General features: G+C 34.7%; 1 protein-coding gene across 1 annotated transcript in view; it reads right to left on the reverse strand.

The window, feature by feature from the left end:
• Positions 1-1,510: 1,510 nt before the first annotated feature.
• The window catches only part of LOC134841383 (neuronal acetylcholine receptor subunit beta-4-like), a 54,847-nt gene continuing 35,902 nt past the window's right edge, over positions 1,511-20,455 (reverse strand). The window contains exons 7-11 of the mRNA XM_063857332.1: positions 14,626-14,790; positions 8,094-8,239; positions 5,758-5,867; positions 3,940-4,406; positions 1,511-1,762 (exon numbers count right to left, since the gene is read on the reverse strand). Of these exons, the coding sequence (XP_063713402.1) occupies positions 1,570-1,762; positions 3,940-4,406; positions 5,758-5,867; positions 8,094-8,239; positions 14,626-14,790 (1,081 nt within the window). The 3' untranslated portion in view covers positions 1,511-1,569. The remainder of the gene's footprint in view (positions 1,763-3,939; positions 4,407-5,757; positions 5,868-8,093; positions 8,240-14,625; positions 14,791-20,455) is intronic.

The raw sequence follows: 20,455 nt of genomic DNA on the forward strand, positions 1-20,455 counted from the left end.
AATTTGACAGGTTTTTTCACAATGAAAATTGCAAAACGAGAAGCTAAAATAATGTAGTTTTTATAAAAAGTAGCTTGCAAAGTTTGGATGCCAAATTGATGCAGAACTCAAAATGCTCTACTTTGTAAGCTTTGGGCTTGGTATCACCTTATATTCCAGAGCAATCAGGGCTCTAACTTGTTCTATTTAAATTTCCGGACTCAATTCATTGTTTTGACAACTGAAAAGGCGAAGTGTCTTCGGATATGTTTTAGGCTTTCCATTTTTTTCTTTGCAGAGTCAGCGGCCATAACAATTTATCACAATGGTTTGAGTTATATATCAAATGACAGCCCTTTCAGCCTTGAATCGATCGACATCAAGATTTTTGTAATTTTGTTTTATTGTTAAATTTATGTTTGCTTTTTAGTCTAATTTTTCACTTTTCTTGGCAATTAGTTTTGCTCTCATAGGTATAGTAATGTCACAAAAAACTTTTGTTTAGACCGCGAAATAACAGTTTTCGAAGTTTTATGACACTTCATTGGCCTTGAAAACTTTTCAAAAAAAAACAGTTTCAAAAAAATTGTGAGAAACTCAAAAAAAAAACAAAAGCTTTCGTTTTGTTCAAGCCATGACTCCAGTCAAAAGCACTACACAAACTTGGAAAAAAGGTAAATTATTATTTTTATAAAAATTTTATTCATTATGTATTCGGAACTTTCTGTTGTATTTGCACAGCAACCATCTACTCTTGTTTTATATAAACTATTTAAGTTCTGTATTAAAACCCCTTCTCCCCCACCAGATATAAACATCACTTTTACGGTGTAATTACTCGTTTTTTGAGGTTGCACGTGAAGACAAACTGTGTTCGGACAAAAGTTATAATGTCACATTCTAATTTTTATGACAATTGGACAATGTGAACAAAAAAAGAACCAAAAAAACTTGTAGAAGTTACGGAACACGGCATGTGACCACTTTTTGGGAGTTCCGCGAACACTTATCAATCAGGATAGCTTGATTCAGTAGCGATTTTTTGGGGGGGGGAGGTAAAGCAGACGCCTCCGCCCTCACGGGTTCGACCCCCTGCCGACCCAAAGCCCCCCCCCCCTTTGTACTATTTTGAAATTCTATTTTTGGTGAGGTACCCTAAAGTTTTTCTTAAGGCGCCTTTGGCAATTTTTTGGTCAAAATGGCAATTTTTTGGTCAAAATTTTCCAAAAAAGACCTAAAAACGCCTTTTTTGGCCTGTTTTTTTTCAAAAACTTGCTGCTGAAAATTTGGTCAAAATGGGGGTCTTTATACTGATTTGGTCGACCTAAAAAAAGGTTTGGAAAATCCGCCCCCCTCCCCCCTCGAGAAAATCCTAGATCCGCCCCTGGCTTGATTGTTATAACAACTAATCTACAAACTAGACGCAAAGAAAATTATTTATGCAAAATATGTTTATCTTCAATATTCTAGTCATAATTTAATCGCAGGAAGAAGTTTCAATCATGCTTTGAAAAATCTGCAAAAATTTGGGAAAGAGATACAATGTGTTCATGATTTTCTCGTGGATAAAAAAGTTTGTTCACATGGCCTTCAGTGACCTTTCGGTATGTTGACTTGATTTCTGGCTTCATAAATGAGTACAATTGTGGCCACGAGGATGATGACTATGGACAGTATGGCGAACAGACGATCCAGCACTCTGGCAAGAAAGTGCCACTCCTCAATTATATCATTCCTGTCCGATTCGTCCTTGCCTGAAGACTTATCCACTAAGGTGTCTAGCCTGAAATGGTAAATAAGAACTTGATGGATTAAATGGATAGCTTACATTTTTAATTACATACCAAGGAAAAGGGATTCCATTAAAAAGCTCCACGTGAATTTAAAAGTTAAGATGTCTTCAATTGCATGTAATAAAACATTTAAGTTTAAAAATGTCTAAAAAAGAATACGACAGAAAAAAATTATGGTATTTTATTACGGCAAATTTCATATCTTAGTTTGAATTTAATTTTTTTTTAATTAGCGCTTGGTACATTTTTGTTGAGCGTTTAAATCGAAAATACGGAACGAAGTTATTCCATTTTTTGAAACAGATATAGAACTTGATTTGAGATACAGAGTTCGATTTCAGTAGCTTTTTTAACACAGGTCCGCGTTTTATGTCCAGACTATTGCGACCAAAATTTCGCATTCTCAGTCTTTTGCGACTAAAAGGATCCGTCGCGACTTTGAAGACCAAGACGGAGACGGCGCAACTCGACTTTCGCGACAAACATTTGTGGTGCTTAGACTTTTGCGACAAAACTTGGCCGTTTCCAGATTTGTGGCAGCCAAAAACTTCCTTCGTGATTTAGCAACCCAGAAGGAGACGGCGCGACCAGTGCAAACCAGGAAGTGGTACGACAGCAAAAGCAAACATTGCCATTTCCAGACTTTGGGAACCGGAAAGATCCGTCGCGACTTTCGCGACCTCGTTGGAGACGGCGCAAACGTTGTGGCTAATGAAACCAGTCTATCACCACCGAAAATATCGGAGTGATTTTTGCGACCATGATTTAGACGGCGCAATTTCTGCGGCTCAAGTAACCGTCAGTAATTCAACCATGAGCTTAATTTAAATCAAAATTTTGATTGTAGTTATAATATTGACAACTGTTTTTAGTTATTTTTCGAAGAATCCAACGATTACTTTATCTCTGCTGAAAAAATATGGATATAATCGCATTCACCCAATGCGTAAAACAGCACTAGTTGTTTACTTTTTCCAAATATAATTACAGTGTCTGAAAATTTGATTTCGGTAGTTTTTTCTAACAGGGGTCGAAATCTGGGTATTATGTCTAGACTATCTCGGTCAAATTTACGCATTTCCAGATCACGATCATACTCTGGCATTTTCAGACTTTCATTTACAAACTTTGGCATTTCCAGTCTTTTGCGACCCAAATGATTCGTAGCGCTTTTATCATCTCCCAGAGTTTCAAGTCCAGAGACGGGGAAGGCAACACCGTCACCGGTATGCAACAACGCCACCTGCTTGTTCAATATTGGCCCTGCCCAAGTTTTTGCGACTGAAGACATCGGTCTCGACTTTTGCTACGCAGGGAACAGTAACACCGGCTCGAACCGACTTGCAACAGCGCGATGAACGTCGGTTCTGATTTGAGTTTATGCAGTTCAAAGAGAATTTAAATGCAGTTCTTATCTCGCAGGATAAAATTTTCGTTTTCAGAAGAGCTAATCATCATGAGTTTTAATGTCAGATGATACGGCATAAAAGAGTAAAACCGTTTGAAAGCTTTTCTTCTTGCTTCAAAACATATACTCAACAGACAATTGGAAAAGATTCAACGAAGACAAGAAAACAAAAAACTTTGTTTAAGATCAGGTAATTTTTTTCCAGAACTTCAAAATTGCGCCAATATGGCATGGTTGCGATTGTATGTCCAACTTTTTGCGGTTTGATGTCCAGACTTCATGTCCAGACTTTGGCTCTTTTCCCTCTCCTCCAACCCCCCCACCTCACACGACCATCAATTTTATGCTGTAACGAGTGATTTTCTTTGGCACAGCTTAATTATTCCGCATGTCAATTTTCATAACGATCGGACTATGTGAACAGCAACTTTACCAGTAAAAAATAGCAGGTGGGGGGGGGGGGGGGGGAGGAAAAAGATCCCAGACTTTATGCGCATTTTACCAGAACTTTGCAACTTAACAGACTTTTGCGACTTTATATCTAGACTTTCGCGATCAAACCGACCGTGGCGCGACTTTGCGACGTTAGGTCCTGTTTTTCCAGACTCAACCATTCGGTGCGACTCTGCAATTTGAGTCTGGATCCCGACGGGCGTAACTTTCAATGTCTGGCAGCTCGACCCGGGAAATGTCATTCAGGGAAGTACAAATTAAATTATCAAGTAAAGACAGATATGGCCCATAATGATTTTTTGTCACCTTTTTAGAAGCTGATCGAATCCTCTCAAAACAGATTTCAACTCCGAGCTGCCATCTTGCTGTCCTCCAGGGGAATTTTCCACATTACGGCTCGACTGATTCCACTTACTATGTTGCATAACAAAACTCTTGTCATTACGTAATACCTGACACTCGGCCTCTATTCGGTTAAAGTTCATCTCGTGTGAGAGATAGTTTATATTCACATCCGAGTGATTTGCAGGATGCCGCAAGGTAGAGATCCGTTCGGGTGTTCGGAAAATGGGCACGTCTCGCAGCTCGGGGTAATATTCGCGACAATGACCGTTGGTGAAGTCGAAGGCGCTGTCGGCTTTTACAGTCGAGTAGACAGTCGTCATTCGTTGCTTGCTGGTTTTTGAATTAGGTCTCGTTGCTTTTGTTTTCTCCTCTTTTTTCCGAGTCATGAAAACTAGTCGTCCAATGCAGTCGAAGAAAATGAAGGTTATCTGCAGCAAAAACAAAATGAGACCTTAATGAAGCAGGGTTTATATGGTCTGCTAGAGCTTGGTACAGTATATGACCCATAAATGGTTGATTTCAGTTAAAAATTCAAAGTGTAATTAGGTTGTTGGTTGATATCTGGAACAACATTGTTCTCAATTTTTAGGGTTGGGATCATATTTTAGGCACTTTAATAATAATAAGTATGGTTCCTGCGAATTGCAGAGGAGTGATCGATAGGTCATAAAAAATTGCTCTGTCTAAGGATAGTTCACTTTTTGTATAAAATTAAAATAGGTTTTATGAAACATTAATGAAATAAAATTTGTGCTTGATAGCCTTCAGTTATGGGTTATGTCTGAGTTTATCAAAAAAATATACCCGGGTTGACCAAAAATGCTGGTCATACAATTTTCATACATGGAAAAATGCTAATCATACACTTTCCATACAATTCCATAAGTACAGAAAAATGAATGAAAGGTCTATGATTAGTATTTTTTCATATATGGAAATTGTATGACTAGCATTTTTCCATAAACCAAAAATATTGATGTTTTACATTTTAATTTCTCAAAATTACTTGATTGTGTTCGTAACCGAGCACAAATGACATAAACCTCGGTTACTCAAACGTAGTAACCAAAGGTTTGGCCGTCTCGCATTAAAAAAGCATTGAAAGCAGCCTGCAATGTTTGAATTATGTGTCACACAAATAATATAACGAAAGTAATGAAATTTTAAATTTTGGCACAGATTTTCAAAGATGACTATTTCTAAAATTTGAATTTTTAAATTACCAGACATTGATCAAGGCATAGAAAAATATGTCATACAAACAAGAGGAGCTTTAAGCGTTTTTGAAAAAAGTCCAATATTAGTATATCCAGGACTCGCTATACACACAAAAAATGTTTGTTTGAGTACGAAAAACAATTTGCGGTTGAAAAAAAAGCACAAAAAAATGTAGTACGATACACCCTACGATACATTTTCTTTTTTATGTAGTACGATACACCGAATTTTATGCCAAAATAAGAAAAAAGTTTTTTGAAAATTCGACGACACAATTTTAGCAAAATGTATGAAATTTGTATGATTAGTATTTTTTCATAAACTAAGTTTATGGAATTGTATGATTAGCATTTTTGGTCTACGGAGGTCAACCCGGGGGTCCCTATTTGAAAATTTGCTTCACAAAGCGACAACTAGACAACCTGTTAAGTAGACAGATATATATATTAACCAATCACAGCGAGATAAGATATAGAATTTGTCTACGTGATGACTTTTCTACTTAAATGGCTGCCTGATTGAGCCCAGAACTCCAAAGATTTGTTACGCGCATGAACTTACAATTCTGGGTGGTTTGGCGGCGTTGGAGTGTGGATTATGGACATTGAGAACCACGACTGTGGCCACTAGGGACATGGCCACCATACTAATAGAGATCAAATAGTACTCCCCTGCAACACACAAACTCACAAATGAAATTTCACATCTGACTTTTCAGCTATATAACAGAAAAACTAAACCAATAATTTTCAACCATAACAAGTTTGCTCGTGTATTAGGGCAAAGCCCTGAATGTCCCGTCTGCACTTTAGCGCAAATCAAAAGTGTTCTTTTTATTGTTGAAAAGTAATCGGAAAATTTTTTTTCATACTTTTTTTTCTTCAATTTGACCCACACAAGCAAAGACTAAAATATTTGCCTCCTATCAATTTGGAGCGGATTAATCCGCCGCTTACACCATCTGTCATAAGAAAGCAAAAATGCTCATTATTATCCCAAATTGACCAATTTAGCACCTTTCAAACCCCCATCTTTTACAAAAAAAATGATACCAGGTAATTGTTTCAACTTGAACTAAAGACAAAAATGCCATTCAGATAGCTTTAAAAAATTCTGTTCAGCTAAAAATTCCAAAATTTGTCTGAATAACCACCTCAAGCATAAATATTTATCTTTTTTTTCTGCGAAAGTCGGAATTAAAATAAAAATTTCCTAATTTGATTCGTGACAGAGAAAAATTAAAATCAGCCCAACTGATAACTAAGACTGCTCGTAAACCAGAGCTTAGCCATGAATGTTCCGCCTGCCCTTTAAAGCTGAAGAAAACGTTTTTGCTCAATTAATCAATAAAATAATTGAAAAATGAATGGTTTTTTCTTCGTTTTGAGATATTTTTATTCATCAACACGCTATGATAGACTCGAAAGGATGTATTTAGCGTCCTGTTTTGTATTGATAAGACCAATTTACTGGCTTTAATTTGATTTGGAATACGCGCGCTATATGAACTAGATTGAGCTCAAAATTTTGATACATTTCAGATAGTATAAAAAATTTGTGTAATGTATACTTGGTCGAATCAGAGATGTCCAGTCTTAGAACAACTATAAGCCCAACCCTTGGAAACTGTTTTCATTAAACAACGACCTGAGCAAGAAAACACAAAATGCCCACAAAATTTACAAGGTCAGAATTGTTTCATAAATTTAAGACTTCTAATAAATTTGTTAAAAACTAAAAATCAACGAAACTGAACAATGTTAAGTGATCTATAACTGTTCATTTGAACGTCGGATATCAATTTTACACTCATTTCATCAAGCAAAAACCGTGCTAAAAATCTAATTTAACTAAAAAGTACCATAGTACCATTTAACTAAAAAGTACCATTTAATTCACAATTTTTACCAAAAACTTTATATAATAATTGCACCTATAACAAGGATAGCCGATTACTGTGCAAGTAGCACAGAATGTTCCGACCATGGTCTTTCGAAAACTACAGTTTAGAAAGTTTTGTTTTCAAAACTAGTGTATTTTTTTCTGCTTGGTGTGATAAAAGGATCTAACATAAAAATATAATTTAGGCATATTAGACAGTCATATTATTACAGGCAAATTGTACAAAAATTTTTGTAGAAAAAAGACTAAAAAACTTTAAAAAAACTTTTCAACATTTTTTGCAGAAACTTTTTGAAATTTTTGAAGCTTTTGATTCCCAAAATGAAGTGAAAAAAACTCCAAAAACTTCATTCGCTTGACTTAAGACAAAAAAATCAAAAACTTCAAACCGTTTCTTCTCAAAATTGGGAGAAATTTTTTGAACATTTTTTAATGTGATTCGAATCACGACTGAAAGGGCTTTAATATGATATGTCACTCAAACCAGTCTGATGATTAATTGTGATTCCTGATTTTGCGTGGAAAAAAAAGAAAAAATCTAAACGCACCTGAATGCAAAGTGTCTCCCCATTTTTCAAATAGTCGGAACAATAACTAATATAATTCCAACTATAATAATTTTGGAAGACAGAATACATGAGATCTATTTAACAGTCTTTACCCTTTCAAAAAGGTAGGATATTGTTCAGTAGATTAAGTAAGTCGAACTTCTGACCAAACAGTATGCAGCAAAATAAGAATTTTCATTAGTAAGCTCTAGTGCTAAATTATTGTTTTCATTTTTAGGGAGATTCTTGAGGAGTACCATGGAGGAAAGGGGTGTTCAAAAGATTCAAATGTTTGTTAAATTTATATATAACATACAATTGGTAACAAATATTTGCATTATTTATTTATTTATAATTAATTATATTTTTTCGTATTATTTACTATGATTATATTTAGCTATTAAATATTTTTCTTTATTATATTATTTTTTAAATTATTTAGTACACCTATGATGGGTGTCTCGAGGGACGTTGCGGGCATCATCTCGGCGACTAGGAGCAGGTTGACGCACAAGGCCAGGAACACAGTGATTGACAACCCAATCTTCTCCCCACTTTCCGGCGGCAGCAGAAACACCAACGTCGCCAAAAGACTAAAATCAATCACAATGTGGTCGACACTAACTTCGAGAACTTCAATGGAGCTCAGAATGCAACCGGGTTTCATCCTAGACCCGCTCTGAATATCAAAACAGCGAGTAAAAACGCCTAGTTTGACTCAATTGACCTTCGATTAACTTCGATGACATGTCATACACGATTGAAAGCTACTTTATTGTTCTGAGTTTCAGTTTGCAAAAAAAATGACCAAAGGTGAAATAATTTTTTGATTTCGCGAAATGAATATCCAAATTTTTCGATCTGCATAAGAAAATGGTCGCGTTTTCAGAACGGTTGTAAGTGAAATAATTTTTTTTATTTTAAGCTCAAGGCACCACAAGCTTTCAGATGATATATAAAAACAGAAACTGTTAGTGAAAAGTCGAATTTCAGCTGAAGAAAAGAAGACCCCAGACAGAATAACCCGTCACTTTCTTCGGATGTTCAAAGAGCATGTCTACCTCCAGACTTTTATTCGTATAACCAAATACAGTGCTGATTTAAATTATCCGGACGAAATGAACAAAACTTGAATTTTCAAACGCGTTTTTCTCAAATTGGGTTAAGATTAGACAAAAAGTGACGAGGACAAAAGTTGCTTAGAATTTCACCAGAATTAATATGGTGCCATTTTTCTCCGAAATTCTCAACAAACATTTTACCCCAAAAATGGGTTATTTTGGCTTTTTTCAATTAATCAAGAATTACGCGGAAACTACTTAGTCAATTGATAAGAAAAATATATCACAGGAAGCCTCTTACGCAGCTCAACAAAGTTTAAAAAGGGTTAAATCTCCAAAAACCAGTATAAATGAAAAAAATTTCACTCGATAGTCAATAAATGTGATTTTTACTGTATAAAACCCAGAATCTCTGTTTAAAAATAAATTTTAAACAATTTGAGCAAATTTTTGGAAATTTAAACCTTCTTAAACTTTGTTGAGCTGCGTAAGAGGCTTCCTATGATATAATTTTCATATCAATTAACAATTAATTTCAGCGTAATTTTTGATTAATTGAAAAAAGCAAAAAAGCAGAAATTCTAAGCAACTTTCGTCCTCTTCACTTTTTGTCTAATCTTAACCCAATTTGAGAAAAACGCGTTTGAAAATTCAAGTTTTGTTCGTTTTGTCCGGATAATTTAAATCAGCACTGTATAATTCGCGAATTTAATTCAACATTCCTTGATCAATGCATAGTACTTTTTCAACATGCACCAGCAAGCATTCCTGAGGATCAGGAGCAGATCTAGGATTGTCGAGAGGTCGAGAGGGGGGGGGGAGGTGGATTTCCGAAAATTCATTTGCCGACATTTTTTAGGTCAACCACATTGAGTTTCCGAGCGCTCCTAGAATACTAGCAGACAGTATTTTGAATACTATAGCTACATGGGTATACATCGAGTACACTGGTTTTTAGTTGGCTACAATTTGTCTAGAAAATGATGATTGTGGAAAATGTAGATCATGAATTGGATTTTATGGTTCAATGTAATCGATTATTATCCTCGCAAAAAAAAACATTTAAAACCATTATAAGCTATTAAAATCAATTTCTTCTCCATATACTTATTTTTTTACACAAAATTTTTGAAAACGTGCAAAAAACACTTACCAGAAAAGATTTCAAACTGTTTTTTCTCGACACTGAAACATTTTTGTTGAAATTTTTTAAAGTTCGATCCACGACTGAAAGGGTTTTGATATGATATATCCTTAAACCCAGTCCAATGATTATTGTAGGACTTGATTTTGCGTGCAAAACAAAAAAAATAAAACACCCGAATACAAAGTTCCTTCCCATTTTCAATAGTCGGAACAAAACAGCACTCAAGTTTTTATCCTTTACAATCGATTCAAATAGATTTTTTGGGCTCTTTTTCCTTACCCCCCCCCCCCCCCACCTCACTCAAACATGAATTTTATGGTCTAACGAGCGGTCTTACAAGGTTAATTATGGAGACCAAATATGTTTGTCATGGCCTAACTAGTCTACACGCCAATTTTCATGACAATCGGACAAAGTGAACAGTAATTTCAAATATAAAATTTTGCAGGTGGGGGGGGGGGAAGGAAAAAGAGCCATTTTTTGAAAAGAAATTAGAAAACATTTGGAAATTGATTTATTATAATTGTTTAATTGATTTTTTTTTGCTTTGATAAACAGCATCATAACTTCATAATAAATTCATAAATTTCATAATATTTGGCCTGAGATAAAAAAAAATTGTTGGAAAGGGTTATAAATCTATTTACTTAGGAGGTCACTTGAGACTAGCACTCATTTATAGATACAGAAAGCATGGCCGCATACTCTTTTGATTAACCCTTTTTTCAGTTAATTTCTGCTCAAAAGTACTAAGAACCGTTTTACAGAAAGAAGCAATGACCGGTGTAATTTACCATCTTTTTATAAATGAGGATCGATTCTTTGAGCCTATCAATATTTTATGTCTACTTTCGATTGCTTCAGGACAAGTAGACAAATACAGCTGTTAAATTATTCTTTTTGTGCCGGAGTAATTTTGTCCATAAATACAAGTATCATGTACTTCAAATAATTCGATTTTTTGTCGTTTTTACTTCAAAATTGACACTGTGCTAACCTAATTCAATCTCATACTGGTCGAAAACACCAAAACAAAATATTGATTAGATCTAACATATAAAAAGTTTCCTGGAATTACAGTAAAAATGACCGCGTGTATAAAGTTAGGTACAAGATATATCAAATTTATTTAGAAAAAAAACACATCAACGCGATGGTCGGAACCTTTTGTAGCGAAGGAAAACGAATGAAAATGATGGTGGACTCGTACGGTTTAGGGTGCTATCTTTGCAGTCTGGAAAGTTGGAGTCTGCAAAATGGCTCTTAAACTGTATTTTTGAAACAAAACTTATAAAAATCTAGTTAGTCAACAAACTGTTGCAATAGGGTAAGTGAGCAATAGAACCAAAAAAGACTAAACTTTTGTATTATTTTCTATAATTTGAGTTTCATAAGGCAAATTAAACCACTAGTGCTCTTTTCTTTTGTAGCAATATATGATCGAAGTACATTTGTATTAACCCTAACTCAATACGCAAAAAACCAAATCAACGGATAATACTTTTAGTTTTGAGTTACCAATTGGGCGATTTTCAACTCAATGTTTGTGCTCATATTGAAATTGAACTCCCCTCGCAGAAATCAGGTAAATCGATCAGTTAAGAAAAAACAACCAACTAGTTGAAAAGCTATATAAATTGAAGCAAATCTATTTGTAAAGTTTTTAGTTCAGACTGGCTCATAAAAAGCCCGCAAAAGTATTCCCATTGATGCTGCCCATTGAAAAACTAACCTATGTCTTAAAAAGGAGGTGACAGAATTGAATGTGTATGACCTTGAATTAAAGAGACAACCCTGTAAACCAGTCAAAAAATGCAAGTGAAGTCGACTTTCTAAGTTGTTATCAAAATCTAAAACCTATTGCGAATAGTAAACAAACGATTTATTAAATCAACAATGATAACAAAATATGCAAATTTAGTCCCAAAATCAACTCAGAAAAAATTAATTTCAAAAACTTAAGTTCCTGGAGGAAAGATTGACAAAGGGTACACAATCTGCCCCCTAGACACCTATCTTACATTGATCAGTGTAAGTAGTATGCTTCATAAATAACAAATAAATGAACTCTGTCCAAATCACATACCTCAAAACGTTTACATCAAGTTTGTACAATAAAAAATTTTAGGGCACTATTTCAAACTAATGGTTCCTGAGGGAAGACCATCTATAGCAGTAGTGGATAACCTTCAGTGACTATGCTATTCGCATAGTTTGTTCATAATACCGCAGGGCCGAAGGTAAAAAATTTTCTGTAAATGCACAATTTCTTCTCATTAAGACCTGAAACTCGCGAGTCGTAGGCCCTTGTTACCGGGTCTGTTTTCAATTTTCTTGAATTTCACCCCTATAATAGTTACTGCTGCTTCCATCTTTGACATGTGCCCAGAGTCTCCATACCACCTGCGGGACAGGATGGTGACTTTTCGGACTGAGGACCTCCAACTGAGCTCATGCGGCAGTAACCAAAGTACAAGTTCAAAAGGTGTTTCAGTTTGCAAAAGGAAGCTGATACCCAAAATCAAGACTGTTTATAAAAGTTATCAGGTTAAAGTCATACTATTAATTACAATCAAAGACGTATTTGACAAAAATCATTTTACCTACCCAAAAACTTTCCAAAAATTAGACGCAAAACAAGTAATTTCTTAAGTTTTTAAAAATCGAAAAGTTTCAGGTAAAACTATATTTTTGCTCAATAAATTGAGAAGCGTAGCCCCTCTTTCTGAGAGAATGCGCTATCAACTTAATCAGTTTATTTTTACAAAAATGTTCCGAAAAAAAAGAATTCATATTTTCTTGCCATGTACGCAGAACTACATTTTGCTAAGAATGAATTTAGAAAATAAGTTGGAAGCATTTTTGTTAACAGGGTGAAAACAGAATTTGAAGAAAAAATCATGAAGATACAGTTTGTGTACTGTTAAAATTCTGTTCAAGTAAAAGTGGTTTGCAATTTGTCATATTTACGCTTGTACAAAATAAGACGCAAGATTTTTTTTGCATAATTAGAGTGGGGCTTGAGGCCAAAAAATTGGAACAAACAAATATTAATAGACCATATTGAATGATTCGCTTGATATTATATTTTTACTATTACAGGAACAGGTCGAGGAGCAAAATGTCGGAATTCGGAATTTTGAAAATATTCAACAATTTCGATTTCCAGTCTCATGCTACGGAATCAACAATGATCAAACAATGATAACGCAAAGTCACGAAGATTATATTTTGAAGTGACTACACTTCTTTATTAGGGAGGGGGCAACGAGGATTCTATTTTAATGTACAGGAGTGGGTTTGGGCAGGTATCGAAAGGGCGTGTGCGTGAACGCCTCTTTTGTTCAGGGATTCAAGGAGCTTACCACCTCACAACTCAAAAGACCCCTTTTGGTACTGTTTTATGCGACATAATTTAGCCGACCATTCCAAACTTTTTTTCTAAAAATGTCTTTGGTACAAAGATACTCCTAAAAACGCAATTTTTATCAAAAACTTTCATAAAGCGTTCTCAAACATCTTTATTAGTCTTTTCTTTAAAAAAAGTATCGTTGGCCAAGCAGTTTTAATCTAAGTTGGGTCTTTTTAGTGTTTTTGAGGACCTGCAATTGACTTTTGACAAGCTAAAAATGCGTCAAAACGTTTTAAAAAATGTTTTGGAAGTTTGAATTTACCTTGCAAAAACTTTTGATCCGCTGGTGATACTGTAAGTTTAGATCCGCTATATTTTCTAAGAATTAAAAACTTAAAAATGCTCCAAAATTGTAAGCATCTAATTTAGTCTTTTAATTAGTCACGATAGTCTAAAAAAAATGGTCAATATAGTATGAAAAAAATTGGTCGCACTAGTTTGAAAATTGCCCGCAAACAGTCGAAAAGGGGCGCGATACTCAAACAAGACGATGAATTAAACATCATGGGAAAAATCTAAGTGCAGAAGATTTGAACTACAATAATTATTGGATGAATAATCATAACCGCTCTAAGTATGGATCATGCATATATGATGCAAAAACTGAGCCCTGAATGTTCCGACTGATTTCATTGTCTATAAAAAACTACGTAGGAAAAATTAGTATGCCTTAAAAATTAGTAAAAACGGATGTCTTAAAATAGAGCCAAAAGGGGGACCCTTTGGGTCGTCAGGGGGTCCAATACCTGAGGAAAAACATGCGGCTCCACCAACCCCCCATCCCCATCCCCCCAATTCCGCTCCTGCCTAAATCGATAGAACAGAGCAGTGCATGGTTGACCCTTATCCAAAATTTTAAGGGCGAGGTCAATGTCCATGTACTTGCGCGTAGGTTCTTCTCCTACGTCACAAAGGAGAAATTAATTTTCACGCCCGCACATCATAAGTGAATTCAATTTGAAAGAAAGGTCCTCTTCAAGCCAATAAACCGTTATTAGTTTGTCTGTACTTACAGCTACTGAACGTATTGAAGTTATAATGAATAAATGGTTTTTCATTATTGGTTTTGAGGTGAGGATGGTCCTCCGAAGCTGATTACGTAATTTTCAAAAAATGACATCAAAGAAAGGTTACCAGAATAAATAAGAACGGATATGGTTTTAAAGGCACCAGATACGGTACTAAATAAAAACAGATATGGTTTTGAAGCACATTAACAAAAGACAGCTAATTAAAGTATTTTTAAGAACCGACCAATCAGCCTCCCCCTCCCACCTTCCCCCTCCCCCATCCCCCTTCTCTGTCAAAACCCTATACCCCCCCCCCCCCCCCACAATAGATCTACCAATATCTATTAACCTGATGAGGGCAGTGGGTATGACGATGTTCTTCTCGTAGAACTTGGGTCTCCTCTGCAGATGGACCGAGTAGGTCACGTCTGTGTATGGAATGTGGTCATACACAGCCCGGTTGAACTTGGCCACAGTGCCCACCAAGTGCCACTCCCCATTCAAAATGTAGTGGCTAAAAAAATCGCTAAATTTAATATTCAGATACTTTTAACTCTTTTATAATCAATGCCAATTTATACTAGCGTTTTTTTTGCTTGTGAGGGTAGCGTGTGTTTGCATGTCTGTACATTATGATGCAATAGTTGGTATGATAAAGCGTAAAGAAAAAAGCCAGATCAAATCGAAAAAAAAACTTTTGAAAGAAATCGGCGCCAATTATACTGTTTTTTTTTTTATTTCAGAGCAATCTCATTGTCTTTTTTCTGAAAAATAGGTTGCAGTTTTTTGCATCAACCAACTTTTTTAAATATAAATTGTAACAAATTTGTGTAATAACATTGGCAAACTAACTGACAGTGAAAAAAAAAATTGAAAGGGTCTGCTTTCCGCTCAATTTCAAGCACAGTTTTAGCGGTTTGAATGGTTTTTGAGCAGATTACGCTCAAAATTTTGCATGATAATGAGCGGCTGAAAAAAAATTTTGAGCGTTTTTTTTATACAAAGAGCGGTTTATTTTTTCAAAAACCGCCCAACGGTTTTGGGCGGTTTTTGGTACGTCATCAGTTTCACCGCTTTTTTTGCGATTAATATCAATTTTTTTATTCTGCAGTTCCTGCAAAGAGAAACTGATTCTATGAAGAGAAAAGGCCCAAAAACGACGTTTGGTTCTCATCAAAATTAAATAAAGTTCAAATAAACAACTTATACAAATTTTATAAAATAATTATTCAAGGCTTCAAAGGAAATTTTCACCGTTATGTTTAAAGGGAATAATAAATGCGCAAAGTTATGCAAAAAAAACGGAGTTGATGAAAAAGTTTTCGGGGCGCTTGCAATTCCTCGGGGCTCAAATTAATCTTGCCAAAATCATTAGGCGCCTTCAGAAAGTACTGGCGGCAGCTCTTTGAAAATATAGAAAAGCGTATAATTTCAAAAAAGATTCTGCTGGTTTAGATCGGAAACTAAAGTTTATATCAGATTCTTTTGGTTCTACTGTCTGGAAAAATGTTTTTCGGATGCGGAGTTTTTTGCAATGATTAATTATTTAAGCTCTTGGAACAATCAAAGATCTAAAAGCATGATAAAATTGACGTCTTGATTTCATATTTTTATCGAAGTAATACCCATCTGGTAATATTAGATAATTCATTTTTTGATAGTTCCTTTGAGCGATCATTTAATTTATAATATTTGCACTAGATTTTAAAAGCAAGGGTCAGTAAAATAATGAAAACTTTGATTTGCAATCTGAAACCGCTCAAGAAGTTTTTTGTTCTTGTTTTGTTGTTGAGTACCGTTGCAAAGTTTGCAATTCATTTTGCCTTTCACAAACTTTTTTGGTAATGTCAGAAACGCAAAACTAATAGAGATTCCGAAAAAGCTGATCAACTAAGGGAAACGGAAGAAAGAAAATTTTACGAAACAAACCTATCAAGTATTAGTCGAGCAGCTACGCCAACTGAATTTTATTCTAGTGCAAACGTACTCGCTCGGCAACCCAAAGATTTCTGGATCGATACTAATTAGCTGTCAAATTTCTTTAACTAATTAGTCTGAATATAAAAAAAAATTTATACTAGGCAAACATTCTTTTCCTTCAAAGCCGTAACAAAAATAAGGTGACTACGCAGAAATTCTTATTCAAAAATTAAGTTTTGAATCATCTTTTTTTCCCGACAATTAATTTGCCCTAGTATTATATTGTGTTCAGTAGTTTTGAAAAATTGCATAAGCAAAAAATACATTGAGGGCTTGAGCCAAGGGCGAAATTTTCCATGCATAATGCAATATTTTATGAAACTCTGCTTGAATTAAAATATAGTAGTTTCTTGTTTCCTTTTACGCCTCATTTTTTTCGTTTTATTTATTCAGGAGTAAGTTTTATGTTAAATTCTGGTGAAGTTTTTTTGTTCTCTTTCTTTTTGATTTTCAAAACTGCTCCTACTTGTTAGAAAATAATTATAGAGAATAGTGTCTTTTCTCGAGGGTAAAAACTTGAGAAACTATGAGCAAAATGATTTTTTGAGTTGTTTGATAATATCAGAAACGCAATTGTTCGGAAAAATGATGATCAACTCAAGGAAACAGACAAATTTTTTTTCAGATCATTTTATCATCCAAGTTAAACTGAGTATAACTTACGACCTTAAAAAGTTTTTGAGTGTGAAAAATTTTTACAGTTAAAGCTGTTTTGAAAAAGTCAACCGAACTTGACACAACTTGATCTTTGAATATTCTTATTCAACAAAAGAAACTAGAATCAGTTTTATTTGCTAATTAACTTCATTTTATCTAGTCGAAAATTGACCTTTATAAAAAACGTAAGCCGCAAAAATGATATTATGAGTGAATATGACCCAATTCATTTTTTAATGCTTCCAGAAAATAAAATTAATTGATTCAGTATGTGGAAGTTCTTTTCATTCATCATCGCTGAAAAATTTTTGCATGGTCTAAAAAAAGTTGCGAGGCATTTTACTTAAAAAATCCAAAATTTTGAGCCATAAAAAACTCTAGCTAAAACTGAAATACGCTATGCAAGAGGGCTAGAAGTTAATTATAAAAAAATATATATATATCGCTAGAATAACCTCGAAATTTTTTTATTTTAAATGTAAATTTTGAACTGCCAACATCAATTGAAAACTGCTAAAAATATAACAAAACTATTCAGCGTTGTTTCTGTTTTGACGAGTTATGAGGTCAGTGAGTTTGTCCCGCATGCAAATTTCACGAAACGAACCTATCAGGTTTTAGTCGAGCAGCTACGCCAACTGCATTTTATTCTAGTGCAAACATACTCGCTCGGCATCCCAGAGATTTCCGGATCGATACCAATTAGCTGTCGAAATTCTTTAACCAATTAGCCTGATAAACACACACTAGGCAAACATATTCACTTTCCTTCAAACAAAGTCCGATTTTTAAACCAGCCAGTTTTGGCGATTTTTTTTATATACCAATTGAAAAATATTTGTCCTGGGCTCAAATTAAAATTTTTTTATCTGTGGTCATTTTTTTGCAAAATCAGGAAGATTTGAAAGTTGTCAGCTCGGGATTATTAGCGATTACTTACAATGGTTCTTTACAGGGATTTGTGATTATTAACGCGATACATGGATCATTCTTGTAATGCGTGACCGGCTACTTATTCCATCTCAGAAATTATTCCAATATATTTGAGACAAACTGTTTGGAACTTTAAATAAGTTACTAGACGGTATTTGCAACAATTTGTAATTTACATAGCGGATAGGTGGAATAGTTTTTAAAAATAAACTGGAAAAAAATCATTATTAGAGACATAATTAAAATTAAGTTATTTAAAATATGACTTAGTCTTTAAGCTTTAAAGAAAAGTCAATACCTTCAGAGATTCACCTTGATAGAAGCAGTTTTGTTATCAATATGATTAGTACGACTAATATTATGATGATTTCTGAATCGAGTGGTGCTCGAGGTGGTTTTTTTACTCCGAACAAACTTCGATTTCTTTTCCATCAATTTTTGCCGGGAATGCTGTTATTATGTTTTATAAGTTTGTGGGGGGGGGGGGGGGGGGGGGGGTAGGACAGTTAACGCGCGATATGTTTCGGCTACTAACGCAGAAGTGGATAGTTCATCTGTCTAAGAAACATGATAATTGGTGAATTTAAAAAAAAATCAAAATTGCTTCATTTTAACCATTTTTTTTACAAAGTGAACACTACTCCGTCGTTTTCGAAGACATTCGGACTGCCCTGATAAGTTTTGGCCTGATAATTATGATTACTATGATTATGACTTCGAAGAATGTGACAAACAATTTGAGCTCGAAGTGGTTTTTCTTATTGGACAAATTTTGATTTTTGATCAGCCATTCATCGGCTATTTTTGACAAAAAAAAATTTAACATCTTAATTATATTGATATCACGAACTTTAATTTTAAAATTTGTTTCATCCGTGATGTTTTATGAAATCATGCAGGTCTAAAAACTACTTCCAATTTGGGATCATTAACGCGCGATATATTTTGGGCTACAGATGCTAAAACGGCTTTTTAATTTGGCTTAGAAAATATTCCATTTTGAAGAGACGTAAGCGAATTATTCTTACTGATACGTTACTAGGTTCTATTTAGGCAGGTATTTTTGACTACTGCAGATCTTTTGGAGTGTTTGTTAGATAAGATGTGTCAAGTCCACCGTTGTTCGAGTAAACTTAATCTTTTTTGAAATTCAGAACCAGCTTGTCACTTTCGAGTTCACGCCTGATTTACTTATTTGTTTGCACGGGTCACAAAGATAAGGTAGCTGGGCGAAAAAAAAGATAAATCTATTTTCCACACACAATGACCAACTTAGGAAATAAGATCAATAAAAAAGACACATGTTCCCAAAAAGTCTTTGGGCTTAAGCTTAGGATAAAAAGATGTTTTTTTTTCTGGTGATTCAAGAGGTAAATTTTCTCCAGGTCAAAATAGACAAAAATCTTTCGGTTCAAATTTAGAACTATGAAAACTTTTTACTGGGTGAAATTACCAGTTTTTCAGTCGCAGACGGTTTTTTTTACATAGTACCGTTTTGGGCGTTTTTGAAAGGATATACAGCAAAATTTAAGGGAAAAGTTCCTTTTCCTTTAAAATGGCTGCAAATTCTTGGGAAAAACTTCTTTTTGGATCGACTTCTAGTTGTTTTTTTCAGGTTCACACTGAGCAATTTTCATGTTCATGTCAATGGTCGAAAAATTAAAAGTTAATGGTTATTTTTGTGTCCTGTGACAAGAAGCGAAAAAAAAAACATTTTAAGTTACAAACTGGTCCCAATATATTTGTTCATAAATGACAATTTTTCCCCAGCCAATTGATGCTGTTATTGATTTGATTGACTCGACACTTCACAATATGAAGCTTGTAAGATTTCCCTATTTGTCGATCAAAGAAGGCCTTAAAATTCTTCAAAATTACTTTTTTTTAAGGGACCAAGTGTGGACGATTCCCCTAATTGAATTATTTTATTTGTTAGGGGCGGGAGAGATAGTTCAACACTTTGTCGTTGATGTGGGGGAGTGGGTGGGGGATCGCGGTCTATTTTATGCGGGACCGGTCACATTGAGGGGGGATAGTTTTTAAGGACCTTCTTAAGCATTTAAATTTGTCGCCCATGGACGATAAGGAATGGTAAATAACACACTTAATCGATCAGAGGGTCTCTTAACTCATTAAATGTTCCTGACTAGCCACTCAGTTATTGACTTTATGGTGTGAGCGCAGTCTGTGAATTGAAGCGAACATGATTGATAATTTTTTCCTCCTCGCCTCCCCACTGGACGGAGAAAATATTTGTTCACAGGTGACAAATTCAGCTTAGGCATATGAGGTCTGGTTAATCGAGCAACTACAAAGTTTATTGAAGTCAAAAAGATATTGTTGAAAACCAAAAGGTCGTTGAATCTCGGCATGTTTTGACCAAATTTAAAGGCAAACCTTTTGCTAGTTTTTGGGCTTTTTTGGGACAAAATTTAAAGGCAAAATTTTTGATAGTTTTTGGGCTATTTTGGGACGAAATTTAAAGGCGAAATTTTTGTTAGTTTTTGGGCTTTCGCGAACTCATGACTCAAAAAGATGAATTTATCGGACATAATTCTGGGTGTTTCGAATGTAATTGCCCAATACTTGGAACCCCAAAATTATTTGTA

Source organism: Symsagittifera roscoffensis, chromosome 3 (assembly GCF_963678635.1).
Source record: "Symsagittifera roscoffensis chromosome 3, txSymRosc1.1, whole genome shotgun sequence".
In the NCBI taxonomy this organism is placed as follows: Eukaryota; Metazoa; Xenacoelomorpha; order Acoela; family Convolutidae; genus Symsagittifera; species Symsagittifera roscoffensis.